We start from the raw sequence: 18,146 nt of genomic DNA, 5'->3' as shown, positions 1-18,146 counted from the left end.
ATCCACAAACAGTTCAAAAATGGTACCATGAAATGTCTTGTTTATTGTATTAACAAGTTCATTTCTCTTTTGTGAAAGTCACCAAAAGTCGAAAAAAGTTAAAGGGAAGGTCACAGGCTAACAGTGGAGCTGTGTTGGGAACAAGCAGCCAAGACCTTCCATGGAAACTTTCTACCCATGTTAAATAGATTTAGTTGGCAGTTCCTTTTCTGCCCATTATTTTTTAAACATGTGGAAGCACTTTGCAGTACTGGGAGACACCATTTCTAACAGCAATGGAGCTAGATTCTAAAAATATCAAAAGATGTATACCTTTAACCCATAGTTGCGTTTTATCAAATTAAAAAATGTCAGAGTTTCATTGACCACAAATTGAGCAGAAATATTTTGAATGCAAATCTTTAAATAGTTTAACCACATTAAGAAAAATACATTTGTTATTTTTTTTTATTAGTGAAGCCACAAGTTTTGCACATTATCCAAACAGAATACCTGAAATGTTGATATTTCGGCCCTTTCGGGTTTAAAATGAGAAAAGGACAACCTAACAAGAGTGAAAAGTTTGGCTTAGGTGACCTATAGTTCTAAGATGTCCCTGGTCAGGTAGACTAAATAAAAGTGTATTCCCAATTCCTCCAGGACATTGGTGTAAATTACTTGTGAGGTCTCCCTCAAGCCTAGCGAGACATCAGTGTTGAACCACCAACTGAAAGAGGGTATTTGCCATTAGTATGAGTGACAACATTTCATGGCTATTAATTTAGTTCATTATATTTAGCCGATTTGAATAGACTTTTCTAGCAGGTGAGGCTGTCAAAGAACTAAATATGGAGCAACTACAAAAAGTAAATTTGCAGCATGACCAAATTATACAAAAAGTATAGGAACTGTTCTAGCAGATATGTTTTAGAAGTCTCTTTTGATAGGCAGGGAATAATTGTCTTTGTCACCCTGTAGTCATGCCATCAAATCTGTTGGGCAAAGTACCGCTACTGATTAATCCAGTAGACTCACCAGTCAAGTCCCCCTAGTTAGAAAATGGAAGAAACCCAGTTAGTCATGTTAATTATTCTGTTGTGACAAATGAAGACTAATACTTTCCACATATTGCGATCCAAGTTACTGGCTGCAGTCTTGGATTTTATAGTTCTATATGAATAGATTCAATTTACTAAACTATTAATCATGCTTCAGAAGAATTAACCTTTCTTGGATGGCAGATCTACCACGAGCCTCCATTGCCACAACCTCCAGATGGTTACGACCTACGGCAACTCCTCGACTACTGCAAGCCAACAAATTGGCTCTTGCACACCAGAAACGCATTTTGCTTTATTTTAGGTTTTCAAGCATCTTAAAATACCCAAATCATCGCTCCAATACACAAGTCATTTAATGGCCTACAAGGAAATGCTGAAGCTAGTGTTAGTGATGGCGATAGAAATGGACAAGCTTGCGTATACAAATATGCAACTAGAATTGCAAGGTTCACAGCCCAGTTGCATAAGTGGTCACAACCGTTGGATTGTAAGCAAGGGTAAAAAAAAAAAAAAAAAAAAATCCCACAAACTAGTCAACATGGTCAATTGAAGGCCTGTACTAAACGACCCTGGAATAGCCAAATGCAGCTTTACTGCGGATTAATTAAGCCAAATAGCATAAACATCCAATGGTAAACAGTATACAAATGCAATCAAGGTTGCACTCACACTAGGCCATCTGGCCGTGGCCGTCGCAACTGTGGCCTGGCCACGGTAGGCTCTTGTACATACGCCATCACGTCGCTAGCATCCAAACAATTCTACCAAACCTTAACCAACTAGTGAAAAATGGAACAAAACTTTAGCACACACCCAGTGACTAATCACCTTGTCCAGGGGTGTTCCAACGTGGTTTACCAGAGGGCCTTGTGGACTTAAAGTAAGCCACACATTTGACAGAGACAGCACGGAATGACGTTAAACTAAGCTAATCTACAGGTTACTAGTGCTAGTGCAATTACATGAGCATTTTGCACAATATTTGTACTCCAATGCTACGTAAAGCAGGCTTCTTCAGAATCCCGTAGCCTGCTACATTGAAGGGCAACTGTAACAAATCCTGACCAAGACCGAAAGATGGCTCTGGAAGCCACTACGGCCCACGCAGCAGATTACTGTGTGGACCGTGGTGGCTTCCAGATCAACCCTTCGGTGGACCAATCATACACATTCCGAGGAAGTTTTGAAGACACTGGAGTCCCATGGCACTAGATTCCTTTTGAAGACTAAGTTGGTATGGGGGGGCCCAAAGGGGGCCCCCCCATAGATCTTGTCAGTCATCCAACACCTGTTAAGAAAAACACACACACACACATCACAAGATACAAATCAGCAAAGCTAGGTTAACAAACAGCGGCGACATGCATGTCAAGGTGCAAAGAGCAGGGATACTGATGGCTGTGTCTGAGGAGACAGCCCAAAAACGTCAACATTTAATAAAGGAAAATAACTTTTACTCACTGCGGTGGTCTGTTTCGAAGTGCCATGTTGGTAGCAATATTTGTCTGGGCTGTTCAGTCAAATGCCCTCAAACACAAACACGCAACAACGCATACTTTCAGTTTGTATAAAGTGACAATAGCGATCTAGATCTAGATCGAAAACTTTGAACCCTCACTAAACTCAACCTCGATTGACACAGGCCAATGCGAAAAGTAAACCAAACCCATTGTCTTCACCTTTAATAAAGGGGTGCGTGAAAGGTGATCTCAATTAAGAGCTAATCAGAAAGAACACACTGATTGGCCATGAGTGAGACGTTCAAAACGAGGACGAGGATTTAACGGAATTGTTACCATTCAAATTCAAATTTCTTTATTATTGGATAGGGTATGATATCAATGATTTGGGCTTTGAGTAGGCCTATATTTCTTAAATATTTCTCTTACATTTTTTCACCCCTTCGCCTTTTGAATATGAAATCTATAATCTCAGCCTCTCTATAATTTGCCCAACGCATATTTTATTGTTCAAATAAAATCCCATCCTTATTTTGCCATTCATATTGAATCTTTACTGTCTTTCATTGTACAACACAATCATCTAATAATTATTCATAACGCTCTTTCATCTCCTTGGCTGCATTAAGACGAGGCTCGGGTCAGAGCAAAGAGGTCTGTGTTCCGGGGGTAAGCAGCAGGTAACATCAGTGTCTCTCGTGGTTCATCTCTCAGCCCTCTCTGTGTTCAGCTGGGCTGCTGAGCGTCAGATTAGAGGGGGCCGCTTGGGTCTGGGGGGTCCTAACAGTCCTAACGTTGTGGAGGACCAGCTGTTAGGGGGACGTTTGAATACCTGTGGACCCATGGACATACCTGTAGTGCATCGGGTTGTTGAGCAGCAGCTGTTGGTGCTCTGAGGGGTCAACCCGTTCAGTGGAAATACAACACTTTGTGATCAGTTTAATTACTCTACTGTACTTCAAATTATAATTTTCTTGGGCTTCTGAAAAGTTCAGCATACATACATGAAAGGAATTTTAAGAACTTCCATCGGGTTAAGCAGGTTGTACAAAGATTTACACTCTAACGTAAAAATGTGTTTTAAATGTTGATTGATGTTTACATAATTTCTTTACTACTATATTTTATAGATTTTCAACATCGTTATAAAGGAATTTGATGTTTTTAGTTTGCTTTGCCTGACATGGAACGTGATTTAAAGCAGATTTAACAACATAATACTAAATTATGTTAAGGGTTTTATGGAAAGGGTTAAGATGTTCATGTTGTGAATGACTTCAAACTGAAGATCTTTGTGTTCTGTTGGGAACAACAAGTAAACATGTTCAGTTATTAAAGATACCTGTTTAGGATTTATAATTGTTCATAAAGCATAATGTTAATAAACAACTCAGTGGATCAACTGAACCTTCTCGTGTGTTCAGATGATTCTTCACGTTTGTTCAGTTGAAATCCTCCAAGTCTTCTGGAGACGTTTCCTCCAACCCAACAGTGGAGTCTCCATTCACCCCTTCATCAGTGTTTGGAAAGGATATAACCACACTCACACACATACATAACAGTGGAGTCTGACTTTTTTAACCACACACACACACACACAAAAACTAAGTAATCTGGTGAACAATATACAAACACACACTCACATACACACATAAACATACGCACACACACATTAGAGTTACAATTATGTTTATTTATTTAATCTAGAAATCTCTGTGACATTCCTTCCTTCATGAAACATTGATAATATAACTGTCATCAGAGTTAGTGAGAAGCTTCTACTGCTAACCCTCCAACGTGTTTCAGGACATGGGTTTAACTTATCTAAATCACATACAGTTCAAGTTATGTGACGGCGCACCATCAGTGACGGATTCAACACCAGTAAAAACACCAGTGAGACGTTCTGCCATTCTTCCAGGACTGAGGCCTCCACAGGGCTGCCCCTGCTGGCCGGACCTCCACACTGCAGTCAAGTCCAGGGCTCCAGTCCGCCCTGAATCCAACATGGCCCTACTAGCGACCTCAGCAGGTCTGAGAAGGCTCCTTAAGGTGTGTGTTCATCACACGTGGTCGAAAGGACCACAGCCTGTAGGGGTGAACACCACATCAGTCCAGAAGGTTCTACGGGAACATGGAGTGTAGACACAGGACTAGACTAGACTAGTAACATCATGTTGGCACCAACACTGACACACGTGTTGCTACAAGGCGGTGCAACGCCTCTAAGACTAATGGACCACACACATAACCCCATGGGAGTCCCGTGTTACAAAGTGCAGTGTGAGAAGCTGACCACAAGAGGGCGCTAAAGACGTGTGTGTAGGTATGTGGTGTGTGTAGGTGTGTGGTGTATGTGTATGTGTGTTTGTGTAGCTGTGTGTGTGTAGGTTTGTATGTGTAGGTGTGTGCTCGTGTGTGTAGGTGTGTGTGTGTGTGTGTGTGTGTGTGTGTGTGTGTGTGTGTGTGTGTGTGTGTGTGTGTAGGTGTGTGTGTGTAGATGTGCGTGTGTGTGTGTTTATGTGTGGTCCCGGTTCAACAGGATCGTTGGGTTAGGACCCCCCCCACCCCTCCCCAATTCTGGGGTCCCTCCTCTAGAGGTGGGGTCTCTGGGGTCAACTCCCCTAGGGGTGAGGTCTCTGGGGTCCAACTCCTCAAGAGGTGAGGTCTCTGGGGTCAACTCCCCTAGAGGTGAGGTCTCTGGGGTCAACTCCCCTAGAGGTGAGGTCTCTGGGGTCAACTCCCCTAGGGATAAAGTTTCTGGGGTCAACTCCCCTAGAGGTGAGGTCTCTGGGGTCAACTCCCCTAAGGATAAAGTCTCTGGGGTCCAACTCCCCAAGAGGTGAGGTCTCTGGGGTCCATTCCCCTAGGGATAAAGTCTCTGGGGTCAACTCCCCTAGAGGTGAGGTCTCTGTGGTCAACTCCCCTAGGGATAAAGTCTCTGGGGTCAACTCCCCTAGGGATAAAGTCTCTGGGGTCAACTCCCCTAGGGATAAAGTCTCTGGGGTCAACTCCCCTAGGGACTCTTCCACTGGGGGTAAGGTCTCTGGGACCCCTCCCCAGATGTCTGGATCGCCACCGCTAGAGGTAAGGTCTCGGGATCCGCCCTCCCCAGGTCTCGGGGTCCTCCCTAGGTCTCCAGCGTCCTTCAGCCGGGAACCAAGTCTCTCGGTCCCCCCCCCCACCCCTCCCCCCCGGCCGGGCGGCTAGGTCTCCGGGTTGGGCGTGACCAGCAGTGGGACGTTGTCCCGCCTCCTGCGGCCCAGGGGGGGGCGGCGGTACTGCTCGCCGTCGGCCAGCGTCTGCGGCAGCGTCTTCCTCTTGCTCTCGGGCAGCAGCAGGATGGACAGCACGGCCAGCAGCGCCAGCGAGGAGTAGACCACGTGGTGCAGGAAGTACCCGTAGTGGTTCCGCAGGTCCATGAGCGGCGAGCTGAGGCGGCCCACGCATCCCAGCGCTAGCACCACGCCCACGCCCGTTCCCCTGGAAACGCAGGACACACAGCATGAACTTGTATCTAGGGACACACCGAATATTCGGCCACCGAACGGCCGAAAATGGCCCAAAACATGATGTTCAGTTTCAACCGAAGGAGTAAAAAGGCCGAACATAATACACCGAACATTTTTATTTTGAAAAAAAATTAAAAAAAAAGGTTTTATTATTTTACTCATTTATTTAAAAAGGTACATTTTTCTTAAATTCTTGCTATAATGTCTGCTGTAATGTTAGAAAACGTTTTGTATCAAATTTGTTATTGATTTTTCTTATAGAAAAGCAAGACGAAAAAGTTTATAAAGGACATTTAATTGTTTGATTTATGCAATGGTAAAAAAATAAATGAAAAAAAAGCCATATTCGGTATTCGGTTTCGGCCTTCGGCCAACTGTTTCATTATATTTGATTTCGGTTTCGGCCAAGAATTTTCATTTCGGTGCATTCCTACTTGTATCAGTATTGAGTATCGGCGCATAGACTGGCCGATCTGAGGGATCTCCGACGCTGGTGTCGGTATCGGAGCAGCTCTACCTATCAGGGATCCATACTGCAGAGGGCGGCGCTGGTTACCTGATGACGGTAGGCATGATCTCTGCCGTGAAGAAGATGCAGAGCGAGGCGGTGGCCTGCGAGGAGAACAGCCCCAGCACGGAGAACACCGTGATGGCCGTCTCGCTCAGATCTACAGGGACAGGAGGACAGCAGGGGGTGAGGGAGTTGTACCCGCGCCTCCTTTGTGTTATGGGCTCAAGGGCCAGGGTCAAAACAATATCGCTTGGCCCCAAAACAACGAGGACGTTTTCTGGGTAAAGAACAATAGAAGTTGCAGAGCATTCCTGGGGAACCAGGATCAGGACTTCGGGTTTGGTCGTTTCTGTCTTCAGAAGCTTCATGTGAAGGATCAAGGTCGTTGGATCCAATTATGTCAAAATATTTCAGAAATACAAACAGCCAACCATACATTAGCCTAGCAATTGCAATTATCATGTAGTTTAGAGTCCGTGGGAGAATGAGGAGAGGGCAGACATTTTTGATCCATGACTTTTTAAGCATAATTGATGTAAATACGTTTGAGGAGCACCAAACGAGTCAAAACAGATGATGTGGTTTCTACTGAGGAACACATCAGGTCCACGTCTTCTGCAGCGGCCTGTATTGGTGTCTCTACTATGACAATAACTCAGCGGCCATGGTGGGCTAACTCTGGATTTTAGTGTCTACCTTTCACGGTACTGGTATGCAGGGCCGTCGGACTGCGGGGACAAAGGGGACAGTTGTGGGGGGGCCCAAGGCAGAGTGGGGGCCCATGACCAAGAAAACAATTTTTTTTTTTTTACCTTTTTTCTTCCCCCCCCCCCCCCCCCCCCCCGTCAACAATCGCTCCCCCCCCCCCCCCCCCCCCCGTCAACAACCTGGGCGCAGGGGGGCCCATCAGTACCTATAGTATAGGGGCCCAGGATTTGGTGCTACGGCCCTGCTGGTATGTAACCTTTACGGCTCTTGTATGTCACCTTCTACGGTGCTGGTATCCAACCTTTTAGGGTACTGGGATGTTACCTTCTATTAGCCATTAGCCATTACAGTGACTTTGCTTCCAATGTCCCAATGTCAGATGAATAAATTAAAATAAATTACAAATGTGATCCTGCAGGTTAGGGTCATGTTTCTGTATTCAGCCTAACAAGCGGAAGCCTGGTTTAGACTTTTAATATTATACGTCAACAAAGGCAAATCGCATCAACTCAAGAGATATTGTTATGAATCCTGGCTCATATTTACAGTACTGGGCCAACAGCTGGTGGGTTCACTGGCATCTGAATTAAGGCCTGAATCGTTCAAAGTTAAATCCTCTGTTTATATTATATTATAATCAAATACCTTAATCGGAATACCTAGGAGGGTTAGTATGAACATGGTTATGGATGTGAGGGAGCGCCACTCACAGTCCATGAGCCCCAGCAGGATGAGCGAGGCCAGCCCCGTCATCGTCATGGAGAGCAGCAGGATGCCACGGCGACCGCACCGGTCCACCGTGGCCCACAGCAGCAGCCAGGCCCCGCCCCCCGCACAGACGGACAGCAGGTAGGTCCAATAGAAGCTGGGGGCGTCACCTCGGACGTCCCCGCGGAACGAGCTGTAGCAGTGACTGATGCCGTGGGAAATGAACCTGAGAGAGAGAGAGAGAGAGAGAGAGACAGAGAGAGACAGAGAGAGACAGAGACAGAGACAGAGACAGAGACAGAGACAGAGAGAGAGAGAGAGAGACAGAGACCGACAGAAAGAGACAGAGGGATTGGGAGAGAGAGAAAGAGAGCTTTATCTCCTTTCCGTAAGGTAACCCTAACCCTGTAGGACCGTGAATGAGGGGAGGACTGAATGACAACGTCCACGTAAGCAGAAGCTGTGGGAGACCTACGAGGTGAAGCCCAGGACGCAGATGTTCTTCCAGATGTTCCTGCTGTGGAAGAGCTCATGGTAGGAGAGGCGTGGCCGGCTGCAGCCGCTGGGCTCCAGGTCCAGCTCTGAGGAACATCACAACGGTCAGCAGACTGAGCACACACCTGCTTCTCCAACTCACAGAACCCACAGAACCCTCTCTTCATCACAGCACAGCTGGTTCTCCATCTCACAGAACCCTGTCTTCATCACAGCACAGCTGGTTCTCCAACCCACAGAACCCACAAAACCTCCTCCTCCTCCTCCTCCTCCTCCCCCTCCCCCTCCTCCTCCCCCTCCTCCCCCTCCTCCCTGATGAAGGCCTACCTGTGAAGCTCTCGTCGTCCCGGCTCTCTCGGCTGGAGCCTCTCCTCCCGCTGAAGGAGCTCGTGTCCTCGGAGCGGCCGGCCAGTAGCAGCCAGCGGGGAGACTCCGGGAACACCCCGGGAACCCTGAAACACAGGGGGGGGGTGTGAGGAACAAGGGACCCTGGGGACCCCTGAGGAACTATGGACCCTGCAGACACTGGGGGGCCCCTGAGGAACTATGGACCCTGCAGACAGAGGGGCCCCTGAGGAACTATGGACCCTGCAGACACTGGGGGGCCCCTGAGGAACTATGGACCCTGCAGACACTGGGGGGGCCCTGAGGAACTAGGGCCCCTGCAGACACTGGGGGGCCCCTGAGGAACTATGGACCCTGCAGACACTGGGGGGCCCCTGAGGAACTAGGGCCCCTGCAGACACTGGGGGGCCCCTGAGGAACTAGGGCCCCTGCAGACACTAGGGGGGCCGTGAGGACCTATGGACCCTCCGTGTGTGCATGTATCACCCACCCGTAGCAGAGGAAGAGTGTGAGGGGGGCGGCGCCGGCCCCCAGAAGGCCCCTCCAGCTCTGGAAGCCCAGGGCCACGGCCAGCAGCAGCAGCTCCCCGGCCACGCTCAGGAGACCGGCCAGCACCGTCACCAGCAGCCTGCGGGGCGGCTCGCACAGCTCCAGGCCTGACGCACACACAGACACACACACACACACACACAGAGACACACACACAGAGAGACACACACACACACAGAGACACACACACACACAGAGAGACACACACAGAGACACAGAGACACACACAGAGACACAGAGACACACACACAGAGACACACACACACACACAGACACACACAGAGACACACACACACACACACACACACACACAGAGAGACACACACACACACACACCATGGCAGACATTAGCACTGGGCAGTTTTCCTTCTAGAAAAGTGAAACATTTATGTGTGTGTGTGTGTGTGTGTGTGTGTGTGTGTGTGTGTGTGTGTGTGTGTGTGTGTGTGTGTGTGTGTGTGTGTGTGTGTGTGTGTGTGTGTGTGTGTGTGTGGCTAGTCTCCAGTCCAGGTGATTGGAGCATGATAAGGAGCTAAACAACGGGTCATCAAGCGCTAACAGGATAAGAAGTACACAACAGCTCCCCGCTTGGTAAACACCACTCTCTCCGTCACGAGCGACACAAACGACACAATGCCTGACCGAGCCGCTCCCTCTGGACGGCTTCCTGTGGGGGAGGGTCTTCTGGAAGCTAATTGTTCCAGGGCTTTCCTTGTTTAGGGACATGGACGTAGGCTAATGCAGCCCCTCTCTCCATCCGTTACCCCGGTCCTGACCCCCCCGCTGGTCTGGCTCTCCCTGGCAATACGAGTCCTAGACACCAGGTCCACCATCGGCGGTCCATCCGTGGTCTGAACCTAAGGGGACCCCCTCCACCCCCAGACCCAGGACCCAGGGCCCCCCACTCACGCGTGAGGTACAGGGTGAGGTAGACTCCGGCGCTCGCTGCTGCCAGGGCGAAGCGCATGGCGATGAAGACCGAGGGGTACGGCGCCACGCAGACCAGGACCCCAAACACCACGGACAGGGTCAGGGAGGTCAGCAGCGCCTTGGACCGGCCCAGCCTGGGGGGGGGACCACAGAGGAGGGAGGGGAGAGGGAGGGGAGAGACAGGAAAGACGTATTACTCCATGTTCACAGGTAGCCTCTAGTGTGTGTGTGTGTGTGTGTGTGTGTGTGTGTGTGTGTGTGTGTGTGTGTGTGTGTGTGTGTGTGTGTGTGTGTGTGTGTGTGTGTGTGTGTGTGTGTGTGTGTGTGTGTGTGTGATGGGTCAGAGCGAACGAATCCTGACGAGAACTGTTTTTTCTTTTCTTTCTTTTTTTAAACATATAACAAGAATATGGTCATGTAAATAAAATATACAAACGAACAGAGCTTCCTCTCCCCATGACCTTATATTGATTGAGTCCAAAACATTCTCATCGATTCAGCCAATGAGAGCAGGTAGCAATCGCGTTGCCATGGCCCATGGGTAAACAAATGATAAGGCCCCAAAACACAAGTTAACAAACGATCGCTGTTGGCTTCAATATCATGCTAGCACTTTGTGTTTTATTTTGTTCTACATCACAATTGCATGATTTAAGTATTGTTTTTACCTACCATTACGAGTCTCGTTTGGTCGAGTTGCTAACGTGCTTCACTGCTTATTAGCGCTAATTGGAAGACGCCATTTAATTCTTACCGCACCCCATTATGTATTAAGGATACTTATGAAAAAAGGAATGCATGTGCTTTATAATATATGCTTAATATTAACACTTAACCTGGGTAATTTCTCCAGAACATAAGAAAATAGTAGGCTACATGCATATTGATGCATGTTCCATAATTTCCGATTCCCTGGCAAATGACGCAAAAGACCGTCTGACTTAACAAACGAATCAAACGAATGAATCAAAACTAACGAATCAAACGAACGAATCGTGATAGTGAACGGAACTGAAAGAACTGATTCCCGGAAAATAATCATTTTTGCCCATCCCCAGTGTGTGTTTGAGTGTGTGTGTGTGTGTGTGGTTGTGTGTATGTGTTTTTTTACCGGTCAGCAGCAAAGCCCAGGCCTAGACATCCAGTCAGCATTCCCAGGATGAAGCAGACCTCCTCCACGGGAACCAGCCAGTACTGTCCACAGACCAGGTCCCACTGCAGAGACAGAGACAGAGAGGGGAGTCAGACCAGGTCCCACTGCAGAGATAGAGACAGAGAGGGGAGTCAGACCAGGTGCAGTGTTTCCCCCAGCACTGTGTTGTTAAGCCGCCTTAACAACAATAGGGCCCCACCTTGACTACCAATGTATGAAAAATAAAAAAAATAAAAACCTTTTTCCATTTTCTTTTTTTTTTTAATCTATATTTTTTAATTATTATGCATTAACAAAATAGAAAACTCTCGTAGGGAAAGAAAACATACTTCCATCAGGTGTAAAAAATAAAGATCAATAATGCATCGGTAATACTGGTCACAACAATGATCGTGCCATTACGCTTTTTTAATTTAATTGAACCCCCCCCCCGCGCGTTTCTTGACCACCTTGACTAAGACCTTTACTGGGGGAAACACTGAGGTCCCACTGCAGAGACCATGTCCGGCAGTGCAGCTCATCGCCGTGTTGTAAGTCATTCTTTTATTATTATATTAGTTAGTTAATATTTATCTGAGGGTCGCTGATCACCGGTAAGCTCTGACATGTAGTTCAACATTCAAAATGTTTTTTGATTTAACAATTATTGTGCGCGTGTCATGTGGGTCATGTGATTTTGGACATCACATGACACATCCTAACAGCATGCATCAGCAAGTCGCACACGGGCACGTTGGTAAATCTCCACTTCCTGGCCGAAGGCGCTTAACCTCACATCTAACTGGTCGCTGTGGCTAGTGAATTATCCAAGCATTTGAATGCCGTGAAATCATTTGTTGAAGGGGAACGCTTGCCTTTCGATGGTCTTATAGCGCAACACCCACCCAACCAACCACCCACACCCACCCCCCCCAACCACACACACACACACACACACACACACACACACACACACACACACACACACACACACACACACACACACACACACACACACACTGGATTATAGATTCAGATTAATGTGAACTCACAAAACGTCACAAAGCTGAAAGCCAGCATCAACTTCGACAAGCAATGACACCTTGTTGGATAAATAGGATTTCCTTTAAGCTCGCACGCTGTGGATCAAGGAAGTAAAATACTAGAGCTCAGTAACACAACAATGTTTTCTTTAAATTATTCCCAGTATAAAATAAAGTGAGGGGTTTTCCCGGCTGGGTTTCACAACAGGACTGCGAGCTCTTCCTGCAGTGTCAGAGACATGACCTTTGGCCTATATTTCATGTTTCAGACACACTTCTAAGTAAGGGCGAACAGAGACCTTTCCCTGCACATTCCTGGACATACTGCAGGCTGAGGTGAAGTCCTGGCAGACGACTCCAGCACCTCCCTGCCTCTCCATAGACGCTCTGCTCTGCCTACAGCAGGCGGAGGAGACACGGTGAAGTCCTAGCAGACGACACCAGAATCACCCTTCCTCTCTGCCTGAGGCCAGGAGGAATGCAGCCTTTCCAGTCCTAAAGTCCCAAGTGACGTTTTGTCAAAGGGTGACAGATAACAAGATTACATGATCTGCTCTTTGAACTGATTTGCTCATTTGCATACCAACGATGCAGGCGTGCAGTTAAATACATCATCGCAAAGCAAAGAACATTACACGTTGTACCCGGCACCGCGACCCTGAACCAATAGCTAGCCGAGCTGGTAAAATGAGCTCGCCCTAGCATCTAGGCGAGCTCATTTTACCAGCTCGGCTGGCTGTTAAAATGAGGACTCGGACCAAATGTCCAAGGTCCCACTGCAGCGCCTACTGCTGTAGCCTAGCATCTAGGCTAGCGCTACCGTTTACATGTTGTCTAACTAACAGAGCAATGAGGACGTGTGTGTGCTTGTGTGGGCTTGACGAAGGACCCCTTCAGACTTTGAGCAGCCATGTGGCTCCGTGGTGACCTCAGACACAGCTGACAGGCTATTGATCCGACCGTGTTTCCGGCGGAGTATTGATCAGTAGCTCTACCGAGCAAGACCCCTTTCCGGAGGGTCTGACACTCCTCTGCCATCTCATCTCCTCGCCTGGGATTGGGTGCGCCCCGTGTCTGTCATCGTGAGAGGGGGCGGGACCTCTGAGCAGGCTTGGCAGGGCGTGACACATCCGGTTCGATCACATGGTTCAGTCACATGGTTCAGCAGTGATCAGCCAAAGACGGGCGGGGCTTCACGTAGAGGGATCTCCGTTTCGGTCACAGTATCGGGTTTTGCTTCGTGAAATTCTTTGTTAAAAAAATCTATATTTATTCTCCTTGTCATTGTTGTTGTTGTTCATGTTATGTTCTTATTTGTCATGCTCCAAAGACAACTGGTGAGCCAGCCAATAGGAAGGAAGAGTCCAGGGACTTTACCGGTGCACCGGCCAATAGCAAAGAAGAGTCCAGGGACTTAACTGGTGCACCGGCCAATAGGAAAGGAAGAGTCCAGGGACTTAACTGTTGAACCAGCCAATAGGAAATAAGAGAATGGGTCCGTTAACTCATCTACAGCGCACAGGTAGTCAGAGAACATAAAGCTTCTTACGCCCCCATTCATGGCCCTCTCTCCAGAGTAAAAGTGTGCCTCCATCGGTCCGCCATCATCGAGGCCCCCCCTCTCACCGTCTGACCCACTCTGCGGCCTCCTCCTCATCACCCCCCCCCCCCCCCCCCCCGTTACCAAGGACAACGACGGGGTGTCCATGGCGACACCCCGGCAGCTGCTCTGAGGTCTTGCTGTTCCTGCACGTCTCTCCTGTGGCGTGATCTCCAGGGGAGCCGTCGCCAGGGGGAAGGCTGGGCGTGGTCCCCCAGCGGGCCCGGAGCCAAGACCCGGGCCTGGGCTCCGGGACGGGGTGGGGCGGGGCCGTCCTGGCAGGGCTCCTACCTTTGGCATGAGTCACAACGAGACCATCCCAAGCACTGAAGTCAGCGACAATCCTTTGAGAGGCCGGAGCGAATCCGTCGGTATTGATCAGACCCCCAGACATGTGGGGAGCACTGGAGGGGCTGTGTTGACTGGATTGGCTGTAAATGGTGAACACATGCATACCTGGCAACCTTGGACAAACGTTAAGAGAACCCTTGAGACACATGAGCACCGGGGGAGGGGGGGGGGGGGGGTGACCCAGGTCCTGATCAGACATATCAGCTCCCAGCATTATGTATCATGCAGTAACATGAGTGTATGTATCATGCAGTAACATGAGTGTGTTTGTGTGTGTGTGTGTGTGTGTGTGTGTGTGTGTGTGTGTGTGTGTGTGTGTGTGTGTGTGTGTGTGTGTGTGTGTGTGTGTGTGTGTGTGTGTGTGTGTGTGTGTGTGTGTGTGTGTGTGTGTGTGTGTGTGTGTATGATGGCTGGTCGAGGCGGCCTCACTTGGCCCAGTGTGATTGGACTCTGGGGCTGGTGAGGCCGCACAACTGTTGCGCATTGAGTCATCAGTGTGCGCAGGTTAAACCACTCATCTCCACACACAGTCTCAGGCAAAGAGCTCCGACATGAGCCGTGTTTGAAATCGTTCCCCGTCACGGATATAGTGCACTATATAGGGTGCTCGCCACTTTGTAGTGGTGTTCGAATTCTCAGTGGTTAATTTCATGCACTATATAGTGCACTTAAAATACCCAACATTTGAGTGTACATACGATGTACCCTACATGTTACTCCCGTATACCACAATGCAATGCGGCCGTGTTTTTCCGTAGGAGGAGAAGAAGCTCAATAACCGCGAAAACGAATACATTTAATAATGGAGTCTCCGGCTTTTGTTTAGAAATGTCAATGTCAATGTCAATTTATTTTGGATTTAACATAGAAAATGTAACATTAGGAAATGTAACATTCAACATCGATACAACCTCCAGCTTTCCTCGTGAGTGCCCGGTTTGTCTACATGATGTGGGCGCATCTGTCTGCGTCACACAAACACCCGGCGCATTCACTGACGCAAATGACGTTTAGAAATGTTCAGCGTAGTGTCCGAATTCTCGTTTGTTCGTTCCCTAAATAGTGCACTATATCATGAACACTATATAAGGAATAGTGAGTGAGGGAATAGGGAACGATTTTGAACACAGCTACAGTCAGGCAAAGAGCTTCATCGAGCACCACGTCACGGATCATCCTCCGCATAGACCGGCTTCAACACGGGCTCCCTGCGGCCGGGCCTGGGGCCCCTGCAGGCCCGGCCGCAGGGGGGCCGGTTAAAGGACCCTCGGCGGCGGCTAGCAGGGTTAGCTTTCTAAAACACGAACCCTATAATCACAAAGACATCCACCTGGATAATGTAATCATCGTTACCTTTGATGAGGGTAAGATAGCGGTGTACAATAAGGTTTTCAGCTATTTTCACGTAACCATATATCATATCTATACGATAAAACCGAATGTAATGTAATGCATGCAATATCGGGTCATTAAACAGCATCATAACTTCTCCATGCGTTTGTTTACTTTTTCCCTGCACCTTAGAAGCACGCTCCTCTGATGAGTGTCAGGATACCATGTGGTTCTGATCGGTCAAGCTGACCGATCAGAGTTCACTTGCAGTTATTTTGAGCTAGTTGGAAGTATCACGTATACAATATTGCATGTTCTCTACACTGTATCATCAACACATCCTCAGGGGTACACTGCATCTCCCCCTCCCGTTTTCACCTTGAGCCATGAGCCTGTGTGCGTGTGCGTGTGCGTGTGCGTGGGCGTGTGCGTGAGCGTGAGCGTGTGCGTGGGTGTGGCGGTTCAAAGGGAAGGGGGGGGGGGGGGTTTGAAAATCTAAGTTGTCTTAAAGGAAAAGTAAATTTCTTCTATTCGATTTTTTTTTTACCTGCAAATCGTACCTGCGCACTTTTCGACCAGTCAGCGCACACGTGTTGTGTGTGTGTGTGTGTGTTGCTGCTGGTGTCTGTTTTGTGTCGTGTGTGTGTTGTGCTATTTATTGTGTTATGTGTGTTGTGTTTGCTGTTGTGTGCGTGTGTGTGGTTTGTGTTGCGTGTGGTGTGAGTCTGTGTGTGTTGTGGTATGTGTTGTGTCCTGTGTGTTTCGATTGGAATGCGTTGTGTGTTGTTGGGGGGGGTGTGGACCGGCGGTGTGGAATGCGGGTGTTGTGTGGAATGTGTGTGCGTGCGGTGTGTGCGTGCGTTGTGTGCGATGTGCCAGATCAATATTGTAAATAAGAAACTGTTCTCAATGTTTTATCTGGAAAAATGAAGGTTCAATAAAAAATAAAAGTGTGTGCGTGCGGTGTGTGTGCGTTTACCTCGGTGACGATGTTGTGCTGCAGGCCCTCGGTGACGTTGTAGTCCCAGCCCGCCGTGCAGTCCACCGCGGGGGGGCTGCCGTTGACGTACTGCTGGCAGCGGGAGGGCCGGCCCTCCTCCCCGGGCCGGCCGCCGCGCTCCCAGGGCACTGAGACGTTGACCACCAGGGGGCCGGCCAGGTGGCAGTGGTGGGGCGGGGCCAGCGTGAGCAGCGGGTCCGACGACAGCAGGAAGGCCAGGAAGAGGTTGGGCAGGATGCTGAGGGCGATGAGCACGCGCTGCTTCCTGCGCCCCAGGGCCAGCACCATCACCTCCCCCGTGGGGGGCAGCGAGGGCTGCTGGGGCAGCTGGGAGGAGGGCCCCGGGGAGGAGGGGGTGGGCGAGGGGGGGAGGGACGGGGAGGCCAGCGGCGGGGAGTCCGGTGACGTCATGGGGGAGGGGGGCTGTGTTGGTGGGAGGGAGGGGGGCGGGAGACTCCCTGCTGGGGGGGGGGGGGGGGGGGGGGGGTGGTGGTGGTGGTGGTGGTGGTGGTGGGGGTCTGCAGGGAGAGTGAGATGTGGTTTCATTACTCACACACACAGACGTCACACTAAAGTACAGACCTGCAACAAGGAGCAGGGTTTAGCATCACTGCTTTAGCTTCGGCTGCGAGCCAGAGCATTACATTGAATCATTTACACGTCGACAAGTCCACGTCAACGCAACGTCTGTATCTCAAATGCAGCAAGGCAGAGCATTGCCGTGTTTGCACACAAACACGGCATGGACCCATTGCAATGGGCGGTTGATATTATGCATCATTAGAAATAATAAACAGTAAGCGCCATTAACATCGTTTCCGTGAGCTAACTTCGTTGTATTATCAGGCCTACCATCCTACACTTTACATAACCAGCTGGAATCAGCCTGCACATGCAGCCCCCCCCCCCCGCCCCAGTCTGTTGACGTGATGCGGAGGGCCTTGATGTCTGGAGACCCCCATCCAGAAGGAGGAGACCCCAATACAGACGGATGTCTAGAGGCCTGGAGACCCCCCATCCAGACGGGGGTCTAGAGACCTCCATCCAGACGCGTTACGTCAGAGCTCTCCCTCCACCCGGGGAGAGGAACACACGTTCAGTGGGGCCGAGGGCTCCAGTCCGGTACACACACGGTAAAAGCGGCGAGCAAGTATTGCGAAATGGGGTCGGAGAGCCAGAGAGCCAGGTCTCTCAGTCCCCGCTGTGAACCGCACCTGGTTCAAGGTTGCATTGCGGAATAAACAGAAATCAGCCTTACCTCTTCTGGGGTCGGTGTGTGTGAGTCCTCCTCTGGGGGTGTGTATGTGTATGTGTATGTGAATGTGAATGTGAATGTGAATGTGAGTGTGTGTGTGTGTGTGTGTGTGTGTGTGTGTGTGTGTGTTTGTGAGTCCTCCCTGACCGCTGTCAGTCACAGACCCCCAGACCTC

General features: G+C 49.3%; 1 protein-coding gene across 1 annotated transcript; it reads right to left on the bottom strand.

Annotated features, from left to right (window-relative positions):
- Positions 1-4,172: 4,172 nt before the first annotated feature.
- Positions 4,173-17,142, bottom strand: slc22a17 (solute carrier family 22 member 17). Its single transcript, XM_030349389.1, has 9 exons — positions 16,696-17,142; positions 11,370-11,473; positions 10,238-10,392; positions 9,270-9,435; positions 8,762-8,886; positions 8,415-8,520; positions 7,942-8,165; positions 6,569-6,680; positions 4,173-5,983 (listed from the first exon to the last, which is right to left on the bottom strand). The coding sequence occupies exons 1-9, from the start codon at positions 17,125-17,127 to the stop codon at positions 5,707-5,709; spliced, it is 1,701 nt and encodes a 566-aa protein (XP_030205249.1). The 5' UTR covers positions 17,128-17,142; the 3' UTR covers positions 4,173-5,706.
- Positions 17,143-18,146: the final 1,004 nt, after the last annotated feature.

The sequence above is a fragment of the Gadus morhua genome, chromosome 23, assembly GCF_902167405.1.
Source record: "Gadus morhua chromosome 23, gadMor3.0, whole genome shotgun sequence".
Classification (NCBI taxonomy): domain Eukaryota; kingdom Metazoa; phylum Chordata; class Actinopteri; order Gadiformes; family Gadidae; genus Gadus; species Gadus morhua.
This window is presented reverse-complemented; position numbering and strand designations above follow the sequence as displayed.

Excerpts from the sequence above, each read along its gene's own strand:
- slc22a17 (XM_030349389.1), bottom strand. The coding sequence starts at position 17,127 with ATGACGTCACCGGACTCCCCGCCGCTGGCCTCCCCGTCCCTCCCCCCC. Across the intron at positions 11,474-16,695 it reads AGCACAACATCGTCACCGAG|TGGGACCTGGTCTGTGGACA; the intron begins GTAAACGCACAC and ends CTGTCTCTGCAG. Across the intron at positions 9,436-10,237 it reads CCTCACCCTGTACCTCACGC|GCCTGGAGCTGTGCGAGCCG; the intron begins GTGAGTGGGGGG and ends TGTGTGCGTCAG.